This window comes from Lepidochelys kempii, chromosome 14, assembly GCF_965140285.1.
Source record: "Lepidochelys kempii isolate rLepKem1 chromosome 14, rLepKem1.hap1, whole genome shotgun sequence".
Lineage (NCBI taxonomy): Eukaryota > Metazoa > Chordata > Testudines > Cheloniidae > Lepidochelys > Lepidochelys kempii.
The window spans coordinates 22,334,078-22,353,232 of NC_136393.1; the positions used below are offsets into that span (position 1 = coordinate 22,334,078).

The 19,155-nt window shown below is 54.2% G+C and overlaps 1 protein-coding gene across 9 annotated transcripts in view; it reads left to right on the forward strand.

Moving 5' to 3' along the window:
- ARHGAP44 (Rho GTPase activating protein 44) overlaps window positions 1-19,155 on the forward strand; it is a 153,003-nt gene that overhangs the window by 127,370 nt on the left and 6,478 nt on the right. For 3 of the 9 annotated variants that reach the window (XM_073310157.2, XM_073310155.2, XM_073310158.2), the window contains 9 exons: window positions 572-652; window positions 2,879-2,992; window positions 5,433-5,524; window positions 6,458-6,638; window positions 8,530-8,547; window positions 9,631-9,852; window positions 12,673-13,113; window positions 14,255-14,403; window positions 16,882-17,259. In XM_073310157.2, the coding sequence (XP_073166258.1) occupies window positions 572-652; window positions 2,879-2,992; window positions 5,433-5,524; window positions 6,458-6,638; window positions 8,530-8,547; window positions 9,631-9,852; window positions 12,673-13,113; window positions 14,255-14,403; window positions 16,882-17,259 (1,676 nt within the window). Of the gene's footprint in view, window positions 1-571; window positions 653-2,878; window positions 2,993-5,432; window positions 5,525-6,457; window positions 6,639-8,529; window positions 8,548-9,630; window positions 9,853-12,672; window positions 13,114-14,254; window positions 14,404-16,881; window positions 17,260-18,694; window positions 18,747-19,155 lie in introns of all 9 variants that reach the window. The other 6 variants (XM_073310163.2, XM_073310161.2, XM_073310156.2 and 3 more) reach the window with 4 other exon arrangements.

Consider the following 19,155-nt stretch of genomic DNA (forward strand, 5'->3'; position numbering starts at 1 on the left):
CTCCTTCAGAGACAGGGCTGAACTGTGGTGGACAGTCAGGACCTTGCATTCATTTTTGGACTGCTCTCTCCTTCAACATCTGAAAGCGGCATCTCTGTATTCGCAGCAAATGCAGAAATGCACTAGTCTTGGGCATCTGACCAGGCAGCCACTGTAATCATGCATTCCCTCCTGAGGAGGGCAGGGCTCTGGCTGAGTTGGTGGGCTGGAGGCCTTCCAGCTACACTCTCAGTCTCTGATGGTACCATGCAGGCCTGAAGTTTCTCTCTAAGCACCCGAAATAAATAATAAAAGCAAGGCTGGGCTCAGGCACCAACATTCGCACTCGCTCTCTGCACTGGATGCCCCCAGGCTGGGAGCGTTCAAATCTGGAGGAGCTGGCTCTGACTGTTAAATGGCAAGAGCCGTTTGCAAACTCAGGATCCCGGTTCAGATTTCAGATGCGTCCCAGTTCTCTGGGCGTTTGGATCTGGGGCCTCATCTCTTCTCAACAGCTGAGCACTCAGCGAAGCGAGTGGCCCAGCCGTGTGGCGAACTGACCAACTAATCCCAAACTACACTTCCTTCCTAGCATCCAGGACCAAGACAAGAGGCTGCAGGCCCTTTGGAATGCCTGCGAAAAACTGCCCAAGGCCAACTACAACAACATCAGGTGAGCATATGGGGCAGAGGGCTGGGTCTACATGCAGAGTAGCCAGTGATTTCACTTCAGGTGTAATTTTTAAACCAGTTTTATTAAACTGGTGCCAAAGGCTGTGTGGAGACTCTCACAGTGTGGTTTGAACCAGCCTTATTTTGGTTTAACTTAAGTCAGTTAATAAGAGCATCCCATGCCCACTGGCAAGCCGGTGTTCTGGGTCCCCCCGCTGTGCCCAGTCCTCAGAGGATATGAGTCCATTACAGCCCCAGGAAGGGAGCTGTAGCTCAGCCTGTAGCAGCTTGTGCTTTTAGCTCTGGAGGTCACGAGCGCACTCCCCGGGGTGTAGGCCAAGCTGGCGGCTGTTGCCCACACCACCGTTTGCACTGTGGTAACTAATTGGTCTAAAAACCAACTTCAGTTAAACTGGTGCCATTTTCTTGTGTAAACAAGGCCTTAGCGGGAGGGTGGGAGCTTTTCCCTCCTCAGGCGCCTGCCTAATGCCCACTAATGTCAGTGGGATCTCTGCATGCTTAGCAATACAGGCCCCACCGTGCAGGCAGTTGAGCTCTCAGCTCCCCTTGAAGTTGGGGCTTTCAGCATGTCCCCTAGCGAGCACTGCTGCAATAAGCAGGGAGCCTGTCTGGTCCCCAGGGGATCTGTTCTGGTCCCTGCACTTTCAGATGCTGAGAGAGGGGGAGCTGCACCTTGTTGGGAGTGGGGCTCAAGTAAAGTTAGCCACTTAGGTCAGAGCCTGAATGCTCCCAGAGCGGGCCCAGGGCTCATGTCCCGCCACATCCCAGTAATGAGCACGAAGGTCTGTGGCGGGGGAGGATCGTAGGGCCCCCTCGCCCCCTCATCCAGCCTGCTTGTGAACTGAACTTAATCATGGTGGAAAAGCACCAAACTGACTTTCCGTGAGAGGACGACAGGCAGATCGCCGTGGGAGTGCGGGGGCTAGCTCCCACCTGTGCCCTCTCGCCTTTCCTGGCCTGTGGGAGAAGGGGGATGGGCAGTGGAGACCAATTTCTCAGTCTGCCCAGGATCATGCCAGGGCTTCTTCACCCTGCTCTCCTGCGCTGGCCGTAGACCCTGCACTTTGGGCCACTTGCCTTTTAATATGGGTTGAGCCCTCCTCTCCTAGTACCCATAGAGCTAGCAGCACAGGGGATGGGGTGGGGGGGAGTCCCAGATCAGGGCCGCAGGCCCAAGCAACCCTTCACAGGTCACAGGGGCATTGAGACTGGGGACACCTGCCACAAAGTGAAAAAGGTACCTTCTCTCCCGTGTTGTAAGATATTTCACTGGGGATTTTCCAGGGAGTGTGGCACCCAAGTCCAATTGTATTTCAATAGGATTTGGGCACCTAACTCCCTTAGGCCCCTTTGAAAATCCCTGCCTTACTTTACACTAGGAGATACAGTGATTAATGAGGAAAACCCTGTAAACTGGAACTCCAGGCAGTTGTTGGGCAGTTCCCCCTAGATCAGGACAAGGTGACTGTTGACTGTAGAGATGTCCATGCTCTCGACACAGAAATTTGCTTTCCCCCCTGTGAGCCACCATCCTCTGAATCTGCCAGCCTTTGGGGCACGCTGCACGGTGCCGGTTGCCCAGGCTTTGGGAAAAGGGCACTTCCAGGGCGGGTATATCAGCTGCTAGGATTTAACCGTTAGCCCCTGAATAGGATAGGATTTCCTGCTGGATTTCGTTTGTTACCAAGTGGTGAGACCCCGGGCATGATCTGATCGTCAACCTTTATGTTCTTAGCAATGAAAATCAATCAGGCTTTGTAGCTAGCCACAAAGCCTATTTCCTAGCCTTACAGAAGGGAACTGGTGGTGGTTAGAGAGGGAGGCTGAGAGCTGGGACCCTGGATTCTCTCCCCAGCTCTGCCCCAGACTCACGGGATGACCTGGGACAAATCACAATGGGATTGTGAGGCTTCCTGCATGTCTGAGAGCCACTTCGAGCCTCTCAGAGGAAGGACGCTGAATGGTTGGCAGTGCAAGGATGTTGATTTCATGGTGGTTTGCGGCACTCACTGAAGTATTGACCTGGAAGCTACCTCGAAAGAGAGAGGCCGAGGCACCTCGACTCAGGGAATAACCTGCATTCGGTGCATGGTTTTGCTGTGAATGTCGGGTGCAGAGGAAGGCAGTTGTGGGGAACATGCGCTGCACCCCACAGGCCCAGGTGACACTCCAGCCTCACCCTCTGCCTCTTGATCGCCTCTGCCAGGTACCTGATCAAATTCCTAGCAAAGCTAACAGAATACCAGGATGCTAACAAAATGACACCAAGCAACGTGGCAATAGTGCTGGGCCCCAACCTCCTCTGGCCTCAAACAGAAGGGTAAGTGGAGTCCACCGGTGCATGTAACAGGGTCCCCTCGGTGCCCAAGCCACAGGGGATATGTGTCTGTTACAGCCCCTGCTAGGGACCCTTGACATTTTTGCTCAAGCTGTAGCAGCTCAGGCTTTTAGCTCTGGAGGTCCCCAGTTCACTCCCCGGCGTGCTGGCTGAGATGGCGGTTGTCACACAAGTCCTGGGGAAAGCAGGATAGAGCAGCTCCCAGGGGTGGGTGAGACGGGTGAACGGGTGGTTGCTGCTTCTGTTGCTGTTCTCCTTCAGCCCCATTGGCTCCTTAGCTGAGCATCCACAATTCCTGCTGAAGTCAGTGGGAGCTGTGGGCGCTCAGCACTTCTGGAAATCAGGCCACTTCAGTATGGTGTGTTTTTTTTTTAAAATCCTTTCCCTAAACTTAGCTAGGACCATAGGTGAAAGCACATCCCCTGCCCCATAGAGCTTGACAGTCTAACGGCAAGGCACGCTAACGTGAGGCACAAGTGGCTGTTCCAGCGGAGGGAGGGGGAAGGGGGAGAGTTTAATCTGAGAAGGAAGGAAGAGTGGGTTGGATGAAGAGGTGGGTTTCCAGGGGCGAGGAGAAGAGGGGGTTCTGGGCCTGTGAGGACAATCAGACTGCCCCATGTGTCGGGGGTAGCATAGACGGAGGCAGAAGTAGGGAGGTGAAAGGAGAGAATTGGGAGGAGCAGAATCACGGGTCTTGTGTAAATCGATCCCTGAAAGTTCTCCTGGCTCCTCTGAGGTGGAAGGTGCTAGACATGTGAGAACATCGTCATAATGGCTGTGTTAGGGCCTCGACTTGTCACAGGGCTGGGTTAATTTTCTAACCATTGGCTACCTGGCTGCTATGCCTGGTGTTACCCTATTTACTGTCTGACATCGGGCATGTCTGCAGACGGGCACCCCAGCGCCAGAGTGTAGCTGCTTCCTACGTGGACAAAAAGGCTTTTTCCATCAGTGTAGTTAAAATTCTTCTGTTGACCGAACCACGTCTGCACCTTGGGTTAAGTCAGCTTAACTATGGCACTCACAGTGTGACCTTTTCGCAGCCCTGTGCAGTGTAGCTAGGTCGATCCACATTTTAAGAGTAGGCCAGGGCTCTGTATCAGTTCTGAAGGGCCTCTTTCCAGCCTGGAAGTGGAAGCGACCAGCTGTCTGGGTGGTATTGGGAGCATTTCCCAGCATGCCTTTCTGGGGTGCGGTGAGAGTGGTGGGGTGCACCCAGGGTAGAAAGCAGCTGCTGTGCCGCTAAACAGAGCAAGCGGGGCACACTCAGATCCCCAGAATGCAGCTGTGGCTCCCCACTGGAGCACAGCGGCTGCGCAGTTGCCAAACCTGGCAGGCACATCTGGGTAAAAGGCAGCAGCAGAGCTGGCGAACAGGCCATGGCCTCTTGACATCAGAGGTCAGTGGAAGGCTAATACGCAGCAGCAGCCCAGAAGACATGGAGTCAGGCAAGCATCCAACCATCCCTTCTTTTGTGTTGGCCTAAATCCTTCTTTATGGTTAAATCAAGAAACTGGAGGCTTAATTACAGTCCATGCTTCCAAGGGCAGCAGGCTGGGGAAGCCGCTGTGCAATCTGTTCTTGGAGATGCCCTGATTGCAGTAGAACCACGTGAGCCCGTATCCCTGCTTGCTGCATGCTCAGTTGCTCCTGGAGCATGGCCCTGCAGCTTTGGAGCTAATGGTGCCCAGAGGAAAAGGAAGTGACGCCATAAACGAATGCACAGTTGGGTTCAGGCTCCTTTAATAACATGATCCATAAGCTGACCACTGTTCTTGCCGTGACGGCGATGTCCCTACGCTGTGGCTAATGTCCTGCTGCATAGAATTACCCCGTGGGTCAAAGTGTCATGTTGGTAAAAATGTAGGAAACTAGTGGAAATGATGGGCCAGGTTCTCAGCTGAGAGTAGCAGCAGTACAGTGGAGCTCTGCTGATCTACGGCAACTGAGGATCCATCCCAGAAATGTCACACTCGTTAGAAAGCAACATCAGATGTGATGTGTTCATTTAAAAGCATCTAGCGCCTGAGAGAAGCGCTTTAGATTAGCAAGGTAAAGGGAGGGTAGCGAGACGAGGGAGGGGAGGCAATGGGTTAGTGCACTCCTGGGGCTGCCCCTCCAGGCATTTGCAGACCTGCTGAGAACTGGAAAAGCTGGGGGGACGGGAGGAAGCTGCAGGGAAGAACTGAGGAGCATCGGCAGAGCTGTGGGAGGGCGCAGGTCTGTAATACCAGGCTGGCTGGAGGGTCCCACTGGACTAGCAAGGGAATTGCCAGGCACTAGCAGAGCCACGTTGGAAGAGCAGGGGGACCGCGTCAGATGTGGCATGTGTTGGCTTCGGCCAGCGCTTTCAACCATCACGTCTGTGAGCCCCAGCCATCACCAGTGCTGAGCTGCTGCTGCCGCCCCCCGTGTGTTGCAGAAACATCACGGAGATGATGACGACGGTGTCTCTGCAGATCGTGGGGATTATCGAGCCCCTCATCCAGCACGCCGACTGGTTCTTCCCCGGAGGTAGGCCGTGCGTCTCCCGCCGGGCGCTGCGTGCTTGCCCTGGTATTGGAGTGGGGAGGGAACATAATGGAGCCGGCCCGCCAGCGCTGAGCCATGGGGGGTGGGGGACACAAGCATCCATTCCACAAACCGGCTTGGAGGCCAGTGAATGGGAAAAGGCCTGGACGGTCTCCATCCACTTCCTGGTGACCAGGCACTGACACCAGAAAACCTGCTGCGGCCACTGGCACTGCTGGGCAGAGGGGCCGGAAGCTGGGTGGGGCGGGCCCTGCAGATGGCCCTCTCTCGCCCCGGGGTAGGGCTGGGGCCTTGTAGAGAGAGCTGTGCGTTGTCACTGCGCCCGACCTGCTCTGTGATTTGGGCTGTGGGGCCGCCAGGCCTGCACCTGCCCCAGCTCTGCCCTCCGACTCCACAGCTCTGGTGGCTTAGGAGGGGGTTCTTCCTGCTTGGCCCCACAAGCCCCCTGTGCTCCATGGCCCCGGAAGGCCAAGTTACCTCGGACAGAATCCAGGATGGAGCGCAAGATGGCTTCACTCCAGCCCAGCCCCCAGTGAGACACATCTGTGGAGCTAGAGAGAGACCCTCACTGCTCCTCCGGCCCACTCCAGCCATCTCTCCCCTCTAGCTCCTTACCTGATGGCTTATAGTCCCTGTCCCTCATGGAGTCAGCGGCTGGCTGCCCACAAGGCTCGTCCGTGTTCCCAGTCACTCCTCCCACCCCATCAGCAGGCTCCCTGGTGCTGCTGGCAGTGGGAAGGGTTCTGTGTCTGTACAGAGCCTGGCACAATGGGTCCTGGCCCACGGGCGTGCTCCTAGGCACAACTCAGACTAGAAATAACAGCGATAACCCCTCACTGCCCAGAGCCCTCTGCCTAGTCTGGCTGCGAGGAGATGCCCCCGAACAACACTGTACCCTCTTGCTTCCCCGACCAGACATTGAATTCAACGTGACCGGGAACTACGGCAGCCCCATGCACGTCAACCACAACGCCAACTACAGCTCCATGCCCTCCCCTGACATGGACCACTCCGACCGCAAGCAGCACGACCAGGCCCGGCGCCCCCTCAGCGTGGCCACGGACAACATGATGCTGGAGTTTTACAAAAAGGATGGGTAGGGCCTCTTCACTTCGTTGCCAGGGTTTGGTTTTGGTGTAAGTCTGTTACAGTTGTATGAGCCAGAAGAGGCCGCGCCTGACATAGCCTTGGCTGGGAGATCTGCTTGGGACAGGGGGGCCATGGGCACCGTATCCTGTAGCCTCCGCACTGGTGAGCTCGGATGCCTCGCTGCCTTGTCACTCCCACCCTCCCCTGCTCCTGACCCCTCCACCCTGTCCGATCAGCTGCCTTTGGGCCATTTTAGATGGGAGCAGAGCCATTTCCCCTCCCCCACCTACACCCCCACCCCCAGCCTGAGGGAAGTCACGTTGGAAAGACAAGCTCCACCCAGAGATGAAGGGTTGGGGCAGGAGTCTCTGGAGAGCCCACTAAGTGGGCAGTGCTCCCGAGCCCTCGTCCTGCAAGGAGCTGGCTTGGAGGCGCCGGAGTGGGAGCAGAGGGTGTTCAGTGGGAAGCGGGCCTGCCATGAATTGTTAGGATGAGTTTTCATCACTGGGGTGTGAGAGGCGCAAGCCAGGCGTTTGGGTCTAGCTCAGCCAAGACCAGGGATCCCCAGCCTGCTCAGCAGAGCCTTTTAAGGAAGCCATTGTCCTGCCTTGCTAGTTGTTAAGAGTTCCTATGCACTGATGCGCAAACCCTAGAGAAACACAGAGTCCATCCCTAGCCCGCCGCAGGCCGTACCCATGTCACTGAGACCACATGTCTGGCCTGAGGAAGTCACTGCAGGTTCAGGTTTGGGAAGGAGTTGGGCAGTGCCCTTGGGGGGTGAGGGAACAGTGAATACTAAGTAAATGTCCAGGCCAGCCCCCCGAAGCTATGGGTCTGTAAATGGACCTGCCCTGGTAGGTCTCCAGGGGCTACCGCAGTGTGAATGTTCCATGATGGGGATTCTTTGCACTTGATCATACCTAAGCACTTCCTAACAATTAATTAATTTGTACGTTTCCCAGTGAGGATGGGCAAGTGTTTTACTCCCCCTCCCCCCCTTACAGAAGGATGAATGACATGAAGTCAGTTGGGCCATGTCAAGTCAGCGACAGAGCTGGGAAGAGATCCCAGGAGTCCCGACTCCTCCCCCGAATCTCTCGGTCTAACCACTAGCAAGCCACCATCCCAGCTTTAGTGTATCTGGTGAGGAAAACAGCCCAGCTGTGTGACAGCTGAATTGGCCAGCTCCGTTGGCATGCACCCCGGTCCCTCTGCAAATCTCTGGGCAGCATTTGCATTTCCCTGTGCACATGGTGCAGCGCAAGCCCAGGAGAGTGGGTGGAATTGGAGCAGAAAGGGCACGCATGCTGAATCAGATTGGGAATATGGCCCAGAGCCCTCAAGGAGCGGGATGGAGGCGGGTGAATGTGCACAAGGTGCTGCCCGTTGGAGTTGTGAGTTAGCAGCAGCCATACTGGAGAGGCAGGCTGCTGCCTGCCTGGATGACAGCAGCCTACGAGTCAGGATTCTCCACCACCGCAGGCAGTCGGGGATCCCTGAATCTCAACTTTCCAAGCCCCCCGGTGTGCAGGGTCTCACCCACCAGAGACAAAAATCAAACCTGAAACATCTTAAAGAACAACTTCTCTCCCTCCCTCCCCACTTGCACACAGCCCCGTCTCCCTCCCACACATTTTGCACTTACCAAAAGTTCCCATCCACTGAGCAAAACCGTCTTGTGTTTGCAGAATCCTCTGAAGTTTCTTCCAACGCCTCCTTTTCCATTGAACAATCTGCTTGTCCTCCTCCTGCCGTAACCAGGATTCAAAGACCTGTCCTCCTTACAGTGTTACCGTGGCCCTCTAAACTCCTGTCCAAACAACAGTTGCTATACCCAATGGAAGCTTTTAGCCTTAGTTTTCTTTTACACTAATACTTGTATGTTTCTGTCCATGCAGCCTTAGGAAAATCCAAAGGTACGGTATCCTCTAGTAGCCACTGGACCCTTTTCAGGCCACCTGTGTTCTGAACACCAAGCCAGAGCTGTTCCAGTAGGCAGTGAGGAAGCCAAAACTGGTTTTTCAACATTTAGTGATGTCAGGAGGCAAATTCTGAGCTGGTTTCTCCCCCGGTGGATTGGTTTCATGGGGTGTAAGCCCATGCCCAATTTGGTCCGATTAGTGCAATTGCCTTAAAAGTCCATTGCACTTTCATAACTTTGGGAAAAAATAAGGGCTCACGTCCTCTTTTGGAGTGATTCAACAGGAAGCTTCTCCAGCTGGGAGGAATACAACAGCGTCACTACCCGGAATACTCTCCTATTCATTTTGGCTTCTAATGGCCCACTCAAGTTTGTGGCTGTTTGGAAAGACCTCACAGCAGGGCAGCCATTTCCCACTGCCACCTTTGTAGTGAAAACTTTTGCCACACACTACAACAGGGCTGCTTGCACAGCCGTCCTCACCTTCCCAAAGGTTGTGATGGGCCGCAGCAGCTTCTGAGCAAAACCAACAAGATCTCGGGCAAGTTGTTACTTTGGTAGCAATCTCTCTTCTGGTGACACTATTGCTCTCTGCAGGGTTGGGAGGGGGCCTGAGCCAATAGCCAAGCCCTAACTTTGATCCTGACCAATGGAGCCTCCGGGCAATGCCACTGACAACGAAGGCATGTTTGGAACCTACCTACACAGTTCTTCCAGGACAGTTCTGACCCTCTACAACCCCTGCTGCCCTGCAAGTTGAATTCCACTGAAGAGCAGTGGGGTTCCCCAGTATAAGAGAATTTTTTAAAGGGCCAGAACTGGATCTCTTCCGAAACAGGTTAGGCCAATCCTCCACTGAGGGTCCTGCACCAGTCTTGTGTCCCAGTGTTTCACGAGGAGCCGTTGGGCTGCACTGGTGCTCTCTGGAAGGAAGGCTGCCAGGATCTGAATAAGCTTTACCAAACTGGATGTAGTGAAATGTTTTTTCTCCCCTCTTGCTGCAATCTGTGCTTTATTTCTTTGCTCTGAACCTTACTTCCGAGATGGTAAGGGAGTGTCTTTGTGTTCCCCCACTCAGCATGGGCGTCAGGGTGATGGACACATCTTGGGTGGCCCGCAGAGGCACCACCATTGTTCGAAAAGCGTCCTCCACCCCGCCTGCCATGCAGCCCCCCGCGCCGCCTTCCGATCTCGCTGCTACTCCTCAGTCACCAATTCCTGAGCAATCTCTTGATATTTCAGCTACTCCCTCCCCTACTCCAACTAGCTTCGGCTTCCAGCCAGGAGCCGAACGGACAAGGTAAGTCCAGGCGGCAGCGACTGCAGCTGCCGCTGCTGCTTTATGTGGCCTTTGTAAACACGCCTAGCTCCTGCTCACCTGCATGTGCCCTTTTGATTTCACGCTTCTGCTTTCTGGTGTGTGTGAATCCAGGCACAAAATAATCCCAAACGGTGACCACCCAGCAGCCAGGAAAATCCCTGAGCAGCCTCGGCGGAAGTGCTGCTGGAAAATGCCATTTCCAGGCTGGCTGGAAAGACAGACGTTTTTTCAAAAGCAGAGACTGGATGCTCAGGGCAAATCCTCCCTTATCCACGCTGCAAATCTGATGGAGATTCTGCGCTCGCAGTTCATGCACCTCACCCACAGAGGGCGCTGTGCTAGGAGTCCCCTATGGAGCACTCCCGTGGCTGGGCGAGCAGGAGACAGGCTTCAGGCTGTCATGTGGGAGCAGGTAGTGCTAACCTAGCGGTCTGTTTCATTGGCCCTGCCTTTCAGTTTTCTCAGTCCTTCCTGCCATTCCCGCTGGTCTCCCACAAACGGGCATTCCTTGGCCAGACCGATCCCCCACATCACCCCATTCCGCTGGCTGGAAGGAAGATGATGCAGGCACTCCTTTTGGGGTCTGTTACACTATGTGGGCCAAGCACAAGCACACTCTAAATTACACCAGCACCTTGTGCTCTTCTAGCCATCCTGTGTCTCTCCCCCTCCCACCCCACCCCCTTTGCACACTTGGGTGCAGATTGTGCACCTGGAAAAAAGCTGGATGACTGTGAGCAAACTTTGCAGCCAGTTTCGGAACCTCCTTTGCAAATGTGCTTAGCCCTGAAATGTCTTTCCCCAAGCTCATTCCTGACTAGAACATCCTCCCACGGAGAGGGAACGTTCACTTCCAGTGCCTCTCTCAGAAGGCCCCGGATTTATTTTGTGTTGGGGGATTCACACACTGCTTCCCGGCGGACAGCCGGAAAACAAGTGAGGCTGTCAGGTGCAGTCACCCGCCTGCGCAGGGAGTGGGGCCGATGTGACTCCTTCATGCTTCCAATCTGTGCTTCCTGCAAGTATGGAAGTTAGCTTCTAATGTGCTGCATTCCAGGGGGCTTCCCAGCACCCAGCCAGCTCAGCATATGTGCCAGAGAGATTTGTGATGAGCCCTGGCTATCAGGTGGAGAGCTTACACAGACCCCATCTCTTAACATGAGCCACCCTGACACAGTGACTGAAAGCACCAAAAAAATCAACTGTCCTTGTGCAGATGCTCATCTGCTCCAGACCTGGATTTTGCTCCGATTTTTGTGCACCTGTTGACAGCATTTCTTCCCCATCAGTTGTTTGGTAAATTATTAAACACTTGCACATGAAGGGCCAGAACCTGATCTCTGTTACATCGATGTAAATCTGGAGCTTCCTTGTTCATTGCAGTGGAGTTACTCTGGACGTACACTGCTGTAACAGAGACCAGAGCCTGCCACGGCTCGCTCACTCATTAGCTCCTATCGTTGTGTTGAATAGCCACGACCCACAAGTCCCATGGCCCCTAGTTCCACTGTCTGCGTTCGCCTGTCTTGTGTCACAGTGTATCTCCCAGCTGGTACATTGCACCTGCTCCTGTCATAATCTGAATGTGTTCGTTTTCTTATTCCCTGACCCTGCTTAGACGCCTTTCTCACATGTCAGTGTCCTTTCTGCCTGACTTTATGCAGATGTTACAGCATTAGCCTCAGTTCCCAGGACTATGTAAGTCTGTTCCCCTCCCCTCCCTGAGAGCCAGCCTCTGCAGGAGACACACGGAGGGCACTTCCATCCCTGTGGGTGGGAAATCTTGCCGTGTGCTCTCTTTCCACTTCCATCATGTCCTGCCTCCCTCCTGGTGCCCTTTCTTTATAGACTGGTGTTGTGCTAAACAGAGATCAAATGGGGCGATGCGGATCCAGGGGCCAGGCGGAGGGAGAGGAACAGGGCCGAGAAGCAGACCCCTATAACATGAAAGACATGCAACGGCATTAGAAAGCGTTCCATGCTTCCCTGCCCTGCTCCCCCAGGGGAGGGCTCTCCTTTACCCAGTGAATGCATGTTCAGGAGTTTGGAAAGGGGGTTTAGGTGTCGCCCTTTAGGGCATCACCACTGCAGACCCTTTGACACTTGCCTGGCCTTCCATTTTGGCACAATGCCCTGCTATTCTGACTATACTCCCTGGCTTGGGCCCTCTCTTTGCCACTCCTGCCTTGCCGTTCTCTAGATCAGTGGCTCCCAGCCCCAGGCTGTGCCCTTGGTGCTTCAGGCTTTGTGACTGGCACCCTGGGCTACCCTTCCCTCCTGTTATGATGCCCTGCTGAGCTAGGCCCCAGTGAAGAGCCTCGGCCCGCCTCCTGTTCAGCCGTGGGCACCCTGGCCTTGTGTGGCCCTCGGGTGGCTTGTGCAGTTGTAAAGCCAGAGTGCAGCCACGACTGGGTCAGGTTCGAGCCCCCCAGGGCCACAGAAGGGTGACGGTGGGCACAGGCTCCAGCCTTAGGGCCAAACTCTGGCCTCCGCTTCCCCAGAGTAAAGCCGACACTCTGCAGGTTTCAGTGGCGCAATGAGTCCATTGACCCGTGTAAGCGAGCTCAGACCCCAGCCCCAGGGCCGTCACCCCAGGAGGCTGGAACCCACTGCTCTGCCCCCCTGGTCCTGCCTCCCTGCGGCAGACTCTGGGCTCAGTGTTTCTTGTGGCGGTCTTTGTTGTTGTTGTTGTTACTCTTCTTTGCTTCTCTGCCAGCCTCGCCGCTCCGGGTGGGTTTCTCCCTGTACCAACACTTCTGCTCTTGTTTTTGTCTGTCTGTCTGTTTGGACATTTTGCAGCACGGATGATGTGTCGTCTAGTTGGTTGGAGTCCTGTTACCACTACCCTTCCCCCGAGGACGACAGGCCCCCCCCTTACCCTTGCTATCAGCACCTCCGCTATTACCACCCCCAGGCTCGGCCCGAGGCCCCCTTGCCACCCTACCGGTGGTCGGGGCACAGCCAAACTCTGCCTCCCCGCTCCTCCTCCTCCTCCTCCTCCTCTCCCAGCCCTCAGCCGCTTGACATTAACTCGAACCCGAAGCCTTGCTTCCTGCACCTCCCCAAGCAGAGCTCCCTCACCGAATCGCATGCTCTCGAAACTAATCTCTCCACCCTCTCCATCAAACCCCCACTTGTCTTAGCCAAACCAGACCCACCTGGCGCTCCCTACCTCTCCCTTATGTCAGCCTCTCCCCCCTGGGTCGGCTGCGCCAGCGACAGAGGAGCCGGCCTGACTAGGTAAATACCTGTGTGTTTGAGGATGAAAGGGCCATGTGCGCGGCAAAGGGTTCAGAGCCGTCGGCTCGCCGTGCACTGCGGCGACAGCCACCGGGCAGGGACAGGTCCCATGGCCCAGGCCGAGCCTTCTCGCCCCAAGAAGCTGCCATTGCGTGGGTCAGCTCTGGGCAGCTCGTGAAGGGGGCGGACGGGGCGCTCTGCCAGGCACTGCCACCTTCCCATCGTGTCCCAGCCTGTTTCCCACAGAGCAGGGGCGCAGGGCCAGCCCTTCCCCCACCCGTGACAGAACCACGAAGCAAGGAGCGTCACAGGCCAGGTCACACCGCTGTTGATCCAGAGCAGCTCCCTCGACCCAGTGGTGCCCTCGTGAGCCAGTGGGGTTAGCCGCCTCTGCAGTGCAGGCTGTGAATGGCTGCTACCTGGCCCGGGCAGCTTGCAGTTACTCACCCAAGGAATCCCGGTGAGCCGTTATATCGCTTGCTATGCTGCCTTGTCCAGAGGTTCTTTGCTGCTAAGTGGCCTGGACCCCTCTATCCATTTCTTGGCCATTGCAAGTGAGCGCCATAGCTGGGGATTAAGAAATGGACTTGAGGCGGAAGCTTTAAAAAAAAACAACCCAAAACCAATCCCCACGACAAGTTCTTAGATGCATTGACTCCAAGGCCAGCAGCATCCCTTGGGATCAGCTACTCCGGCCTCCTGTATCACATAGGCCAGAGAACTGCCCCCAAATAATTCCTAGAGCACTTCTTAGCAAACAGAGCTCCCTCTGGAGGAGCAGCCGTTTGTGGGGGAGGGAAGGGGTTTTGTTCTGCTCTGTCTCAGCTGTATGCCATGCGACTAGGAGGGCTGCAGCATCGCTTCATGCTCTCATTGTGCTCCGCCTGCTTGAAAAGACGTACGCATGTCTTGAGTCCAATGTGTAGCGCGTCTCTGGAAGCACCTTCTGTCGGGAAGGGGGTTGGCTTTGCCAGTGCGAACGGCGGCTCTTAGCGAGGCCTGCATGCCGGAAAACAGACCAGAGTGCGAGGAGTGTGAGCCAAGTGACCCTGGGCTATGGGGCAGAGGGAGGTCCATGGGGTGGCTTCAAAACAAAGGGACTTACATGTTTTCCTCCTTGTTCCTGTTTGTTTCTTTACAGTACTTTAAAAACCAAGGAGCTGTCGCCTGTGTCTGGGCAGAAAGGCAGCCCAGGCTCCGGTCATGTGGCCCCATGTGGGAGCATGCAGCAGGTGGCCAGTCCCACTCAGCAGCTGTCCACGGAGCAGAGCCCTCACACGCTGCGCAAAGGTATTTGCTGCCTTCCCAGGCCAGGCTTAATGTAACCAGTACAAGATGATGAGTGTAATCAAGTAGCAAGCTTCATGCACACACAGCCAGGCGTGGGTCGTGCCCTCTAGCACGGCATTCTGAGTGTGCGTGGGCGCAGATTGTCCGGTGGGGCCATTACTGTCTCAGGGATTTGAAGGTATGTTTTCCTGGTGCCTGCAAAGGTGGTCTTTCATGTGTCTGGATCTCCACACTGTCCAGCTCACAGAAGGACTAATCATATGACCATCTGGTATTTGCATGCACCCTACTTGCCTAGCGCTGGATTTCTTCCAGCGATGGCCCTGCGTGGAGGTGACGAAGGCCAGCTCTCTGGTAGAAGTCCTTTGCCGGTGTATCTATACAGGCAAAGCACTCCGAGTGTGGATACACTGTAACACGCGCACACACAAACACACACATGCATGCATGCTTTGCTGGTAAAAGTGCAGTTGTGTTGGTGCAACTGCGTGGCACAGCTCGGTTGGTCAGGGATCATGCCCTCATGACCTCATGCCCTGGCTAACTGAGCTGTGCTAGCAGAAGTTTGTGTGTAGACTAGGCCCAAGACTCCTGTCAGAAGGACAATTACAATTTGGTCTGGGCCAGATCCTGGGCTGGTGTCAGTCAGTTTAGCTCGATTTAGTCAACAGGGCTACATTGATTTACACCAGCTGAGGATCTGGCTCATGATAAGACTCATATGAAAACCATGTTGGGTCTTGATTTGATGAAGGCTGTTGCTAAATTAAATGCTGTGGAGATCTCCCATGATCCCCATCTTTATGTCAGGGAAATGAGCTTGCCACTGACTGCTGGAGCTGAGGAAGACGTGATAGGTTGGTTACACTTGCTTTGTATTTGAGAGTTCTCATTGCAACCACAGACTTCTTTGTTTGTTTGCTCAAATGAAAGCTACAGATGCTCCGCAGGGGCTGCTGAGAATTCCCACCCAGAAGCAGGAATTACATCTCACCAGTTCTCATCAAATCCCCAAGCTGCCCTGTCTGGGTGGACCCCAGACACTGGGATAATTACAATGTGGGTCAGAGAAGCCTCCAAATGTCTGAGTACTCGTGCAAACCACCCCTCGGAACCTTTGGAGGTTGGTCAATAGACAACGGGTAAAATTTTCAAAAGCACCCGAGGGCCAGATTTTGAAAGGTATTTAGCTGCTTAAATATGTAGCTAGGCGCCTGGTGGGATATTCCAAATGGACTCAGGTACTGACGAGCCTTCCAGTGAGACTTGGGCTCCTAAGTGCCTAAATCACTTTTGAAAATGGGACTTAGACTCCTAAGTCGCCTCGGCACTTTTGAAAATTTTGCCCAATATGTCTTAACAAAAGCACACTCAGTACCTTGGTCAATGGAGCTTTCAGCTCCTAGAGTTCTGCCTTCCCTCCCCATCATCCATTGCCACATAGAGGCGGAGTGGCCTCATGTGAAAACGCACTCCCAGTGCTGCCATGTGAATATCACACCTTCCCTCTGTCTTCGAAAACACATCTCCACAGACCTCAGAAACTGACGAGGCTGCACACTTGCGCGGGAAGCTCCTACCTGACTGGAGGGCAGGAGTGAGCCCACGGATGCACAGTTCTCGCCGGAGAGACCCAAGGAGTTTGTTCATGGCTAATATCACCTGCTTGATTAAGTGAGCAGTCCCTGCAGGACATTGACAAGGCCTGCCTCACAAAGTCATTTTGCTGGGAAGTGGAGCTGTGAGACATGGGAGACAGGCTGGAGTTCGCATCCCTTTGCTCCTGGGTTGACTTTAATTCAATGTTCATGAGTATGATCCCTTGTTCCACTGTGTTTGGCACATCCACCATGGTCCCTGTTACATGCTGGTTCCCATCTCACAGGGGCTGTTTAAGCACAAGCCCCTTATGCCCCTCCCAGGTGCCATCTTGAAATGATCAAGAATATTCTGACAGCCACAAATCTTGGTAGATGCAAAGGGCAAAGCTCTCCACTTGGATCCCTGGTGCATATAGCGAGGACAGTGTTTTCCTGAGAATGCGTACAGGACAGGTGTATTTGCACATGTAAGGATCTGTTTTGCAGGCACAGCTGCAACCGTTGGCAGATATGGTGCTTTGTAACTGGCGTCCAGCCTGGCCCTTGGTGACCTTTCCCTAGTGTAACAGGCTGTCTTTGTGGCTATGAATAAGGAGGGGTTCTACAATCTGGTCCATGGAGAAGATAAGGGATCGTGCCTTTAGCTTGGCTAGGAGCAGCCAGAGGGGTTGGAGCTGTAGGATGAGGGTTCTAGTCCAGGTTACCTATGTGTGTGATTTGCAGAGTAATCGCACGCAGCGCCTGGGTGTATTGCAGCACCAGAGCAGGAGAGCCCAGCTTCTCACATGCAGGAGTTGTAACATCAGGTAGGTATAAGAAGTGCTAAGGACCCTGTGCTTCACTTAATGGCATCTCTGTCTCTTTTTGTCTTCCACAGTTTCAAAGAAGCTGGCTCCAATCCCACCCAAGGTGCCCTACGGCCAGTCAGGCGGTATGTCCGACCAGTCCACGGGGCAGCCATCCCCCGTCAGCCTGTCTCCCACCCCTCCGAGCACCCCTTCACCCTATGGACTGAATTACCCACACGGCTACTCACTGGCCTCAGGCCAGCTCTCCCCAGCTGCTGCTCCTTCCCTGTCTTCTCCTCCTTCCCTGACGAGCACTTTAACCAAGTCTCGACCCACCCCTAAGCCAAGGCAGAGGCCCACGCTGCCACCACCACAGCCTCCCACAGCAAGCCTGACCGGCGCTAGCCCGCAGTCCATGGACCACACCCTGCTAGATGACATGTCCCCCGGGGAAAGCATGTCCACAGGTAACCGAGCCGTTCGCTCCCTAGAGCTTTGATCAGATGCCTTGCAGGGTACAGCGAGGGAAGAGGCGAGTGCCTTCAGCTAGTTTGTCGCCCCACCAGCGAGTCTCGGTGGCATCAGTTATCCGACGAGTCGGTGTTATCGTGGGCTGAGGGGATGAGCATGGGGATGCCAGGGTCCACTGTGCTGCAGGCACTACAAAGGGAGTCAGTGCAAAATCTGACGCCGTTGGGCCAATGGAAACGTGCTCCTGGGTGTTTGGATCCAGGGCCAATATGCAGGGTCTTTAAGGTGCTTTTATTTTAAGGAGTGATGGGGACAAGTTTTAACTCTTACATCTCTGCATCCCCCCTCTGAATCCGGGCTTCCTTAGAGGGGCGATCGCTGAGAAGGCAAATACCTGAGGGTAAAACCTGCCCTGGCAGTGAGGCAGAATTTAAACGGTCAAACACCTGTGTATGAAAACACAGCTCTCTTCTACCACGTGCTGTGTTGGCAGCCACCCCACAGGCTGAGGGTCCTTAGTGAACCCTTGGTGCCGCCATCAAGCCCTGGAGTGCAGCAGACAGGACTTGTGCTAGCTGGCTCGGGTGCTCTGTTCACGGAGGCTGCAGAATAGATTTCAAAACCATGCAGGCTTTTGTTGTGACCCATCTGGTGGGATCTTCTCCACACTGCAGGTTGAGCCCTCGCAACAGCCTTTGGTAAGTCTTACAGTTGGCTCTCTCGGTTTTTTAGAACTGTCCTTACACACACACACACACACCTCTCTCTAGGAGATGCTTTGAGGCATCCCCTGAGACCTCCAGATAGGTGGGGAAGTTGATATAGAAGTATAGCATATAGTGGAAGGCAAACTGGCCCAAGGACCTCAGGATGGCGACAGCATGTAGGCCTATCTGGTGTCCTTTTGCCTGCTCTGAGAGACTGGTCCTCGTTTTGAGGTATATCTCATGACCCCCTAATGACTAGAAACGCGTTATACGTGGTTGGAAACATGGGAATCGTAGCTTTCCATTGATGTGTAGTGGATCTTTCTACTCTTGACAGTTCATGAGAGAGAGAGTATTTCAGTGATACTCTTGCATGTCCGCTGACTCCTTCACTTGTAGAACAGCATCTGTGGCCCAGCCAATCCAGTCCTGATCTGCTGGGTTGTGCTCAAAGGATTCACAAGGGAAATAATACAAATGCCCCCCTATTACTCCAGGATTGCAGAGCAGGCGATGGTAAATAGGAATGGCAGATTGGTTTGTGTCTGAGTTCTCTCCATGCAGGTTTCGGAAGCTAGTTTCTTTATACTGTAATGTATTCTATGTTCTGTTTTATGACTTGACAGCCACAATTCTCTGAACCGTGTTTCTGTTGTGTTCTTGTCTCCTTGTTGCTGCTTATTTTTGTTTCCTTTCTCCCAATCCTATGATTGTGTCCTTGCAGCTGTTTGAGGCGAGTGATGCAATATTGGATAGGTGTGAGGGGGATTCTCAGGGTAAGCTGGAGTTCCCATGCAAACCTCCCTCCTCTGGCACTTGAAAAGCTAACCCCCTAGACTGACCTCCAGCAGCTGGCTGTTGCGTCAGATTCACCACTAATTCCATCTCGCTCTCTTTGGCCTTTGCATGGGGCTCGCTGAACCGGAATTGCATGGCTTCTTGGGACTGTGACCGTATTGCAAGTTCACCAATAATTACCTTATTAGTAAACTTGTTCCTTTTGCTTCCTGGAACCGCTGGCCTTTGTTCCTGCCCCCTTTATATATTGAAATCAGTAAACGAAAACAACCCTGTGACCAGCTCCTAACCTTCCCCTCCCCTCTTTTCCCCTCCCAACCATGGCTTAGAACTGACCCGTATGAATAATTTCTCCCTCTTCCATTTCATGTATTGTTTTTCAGAAGG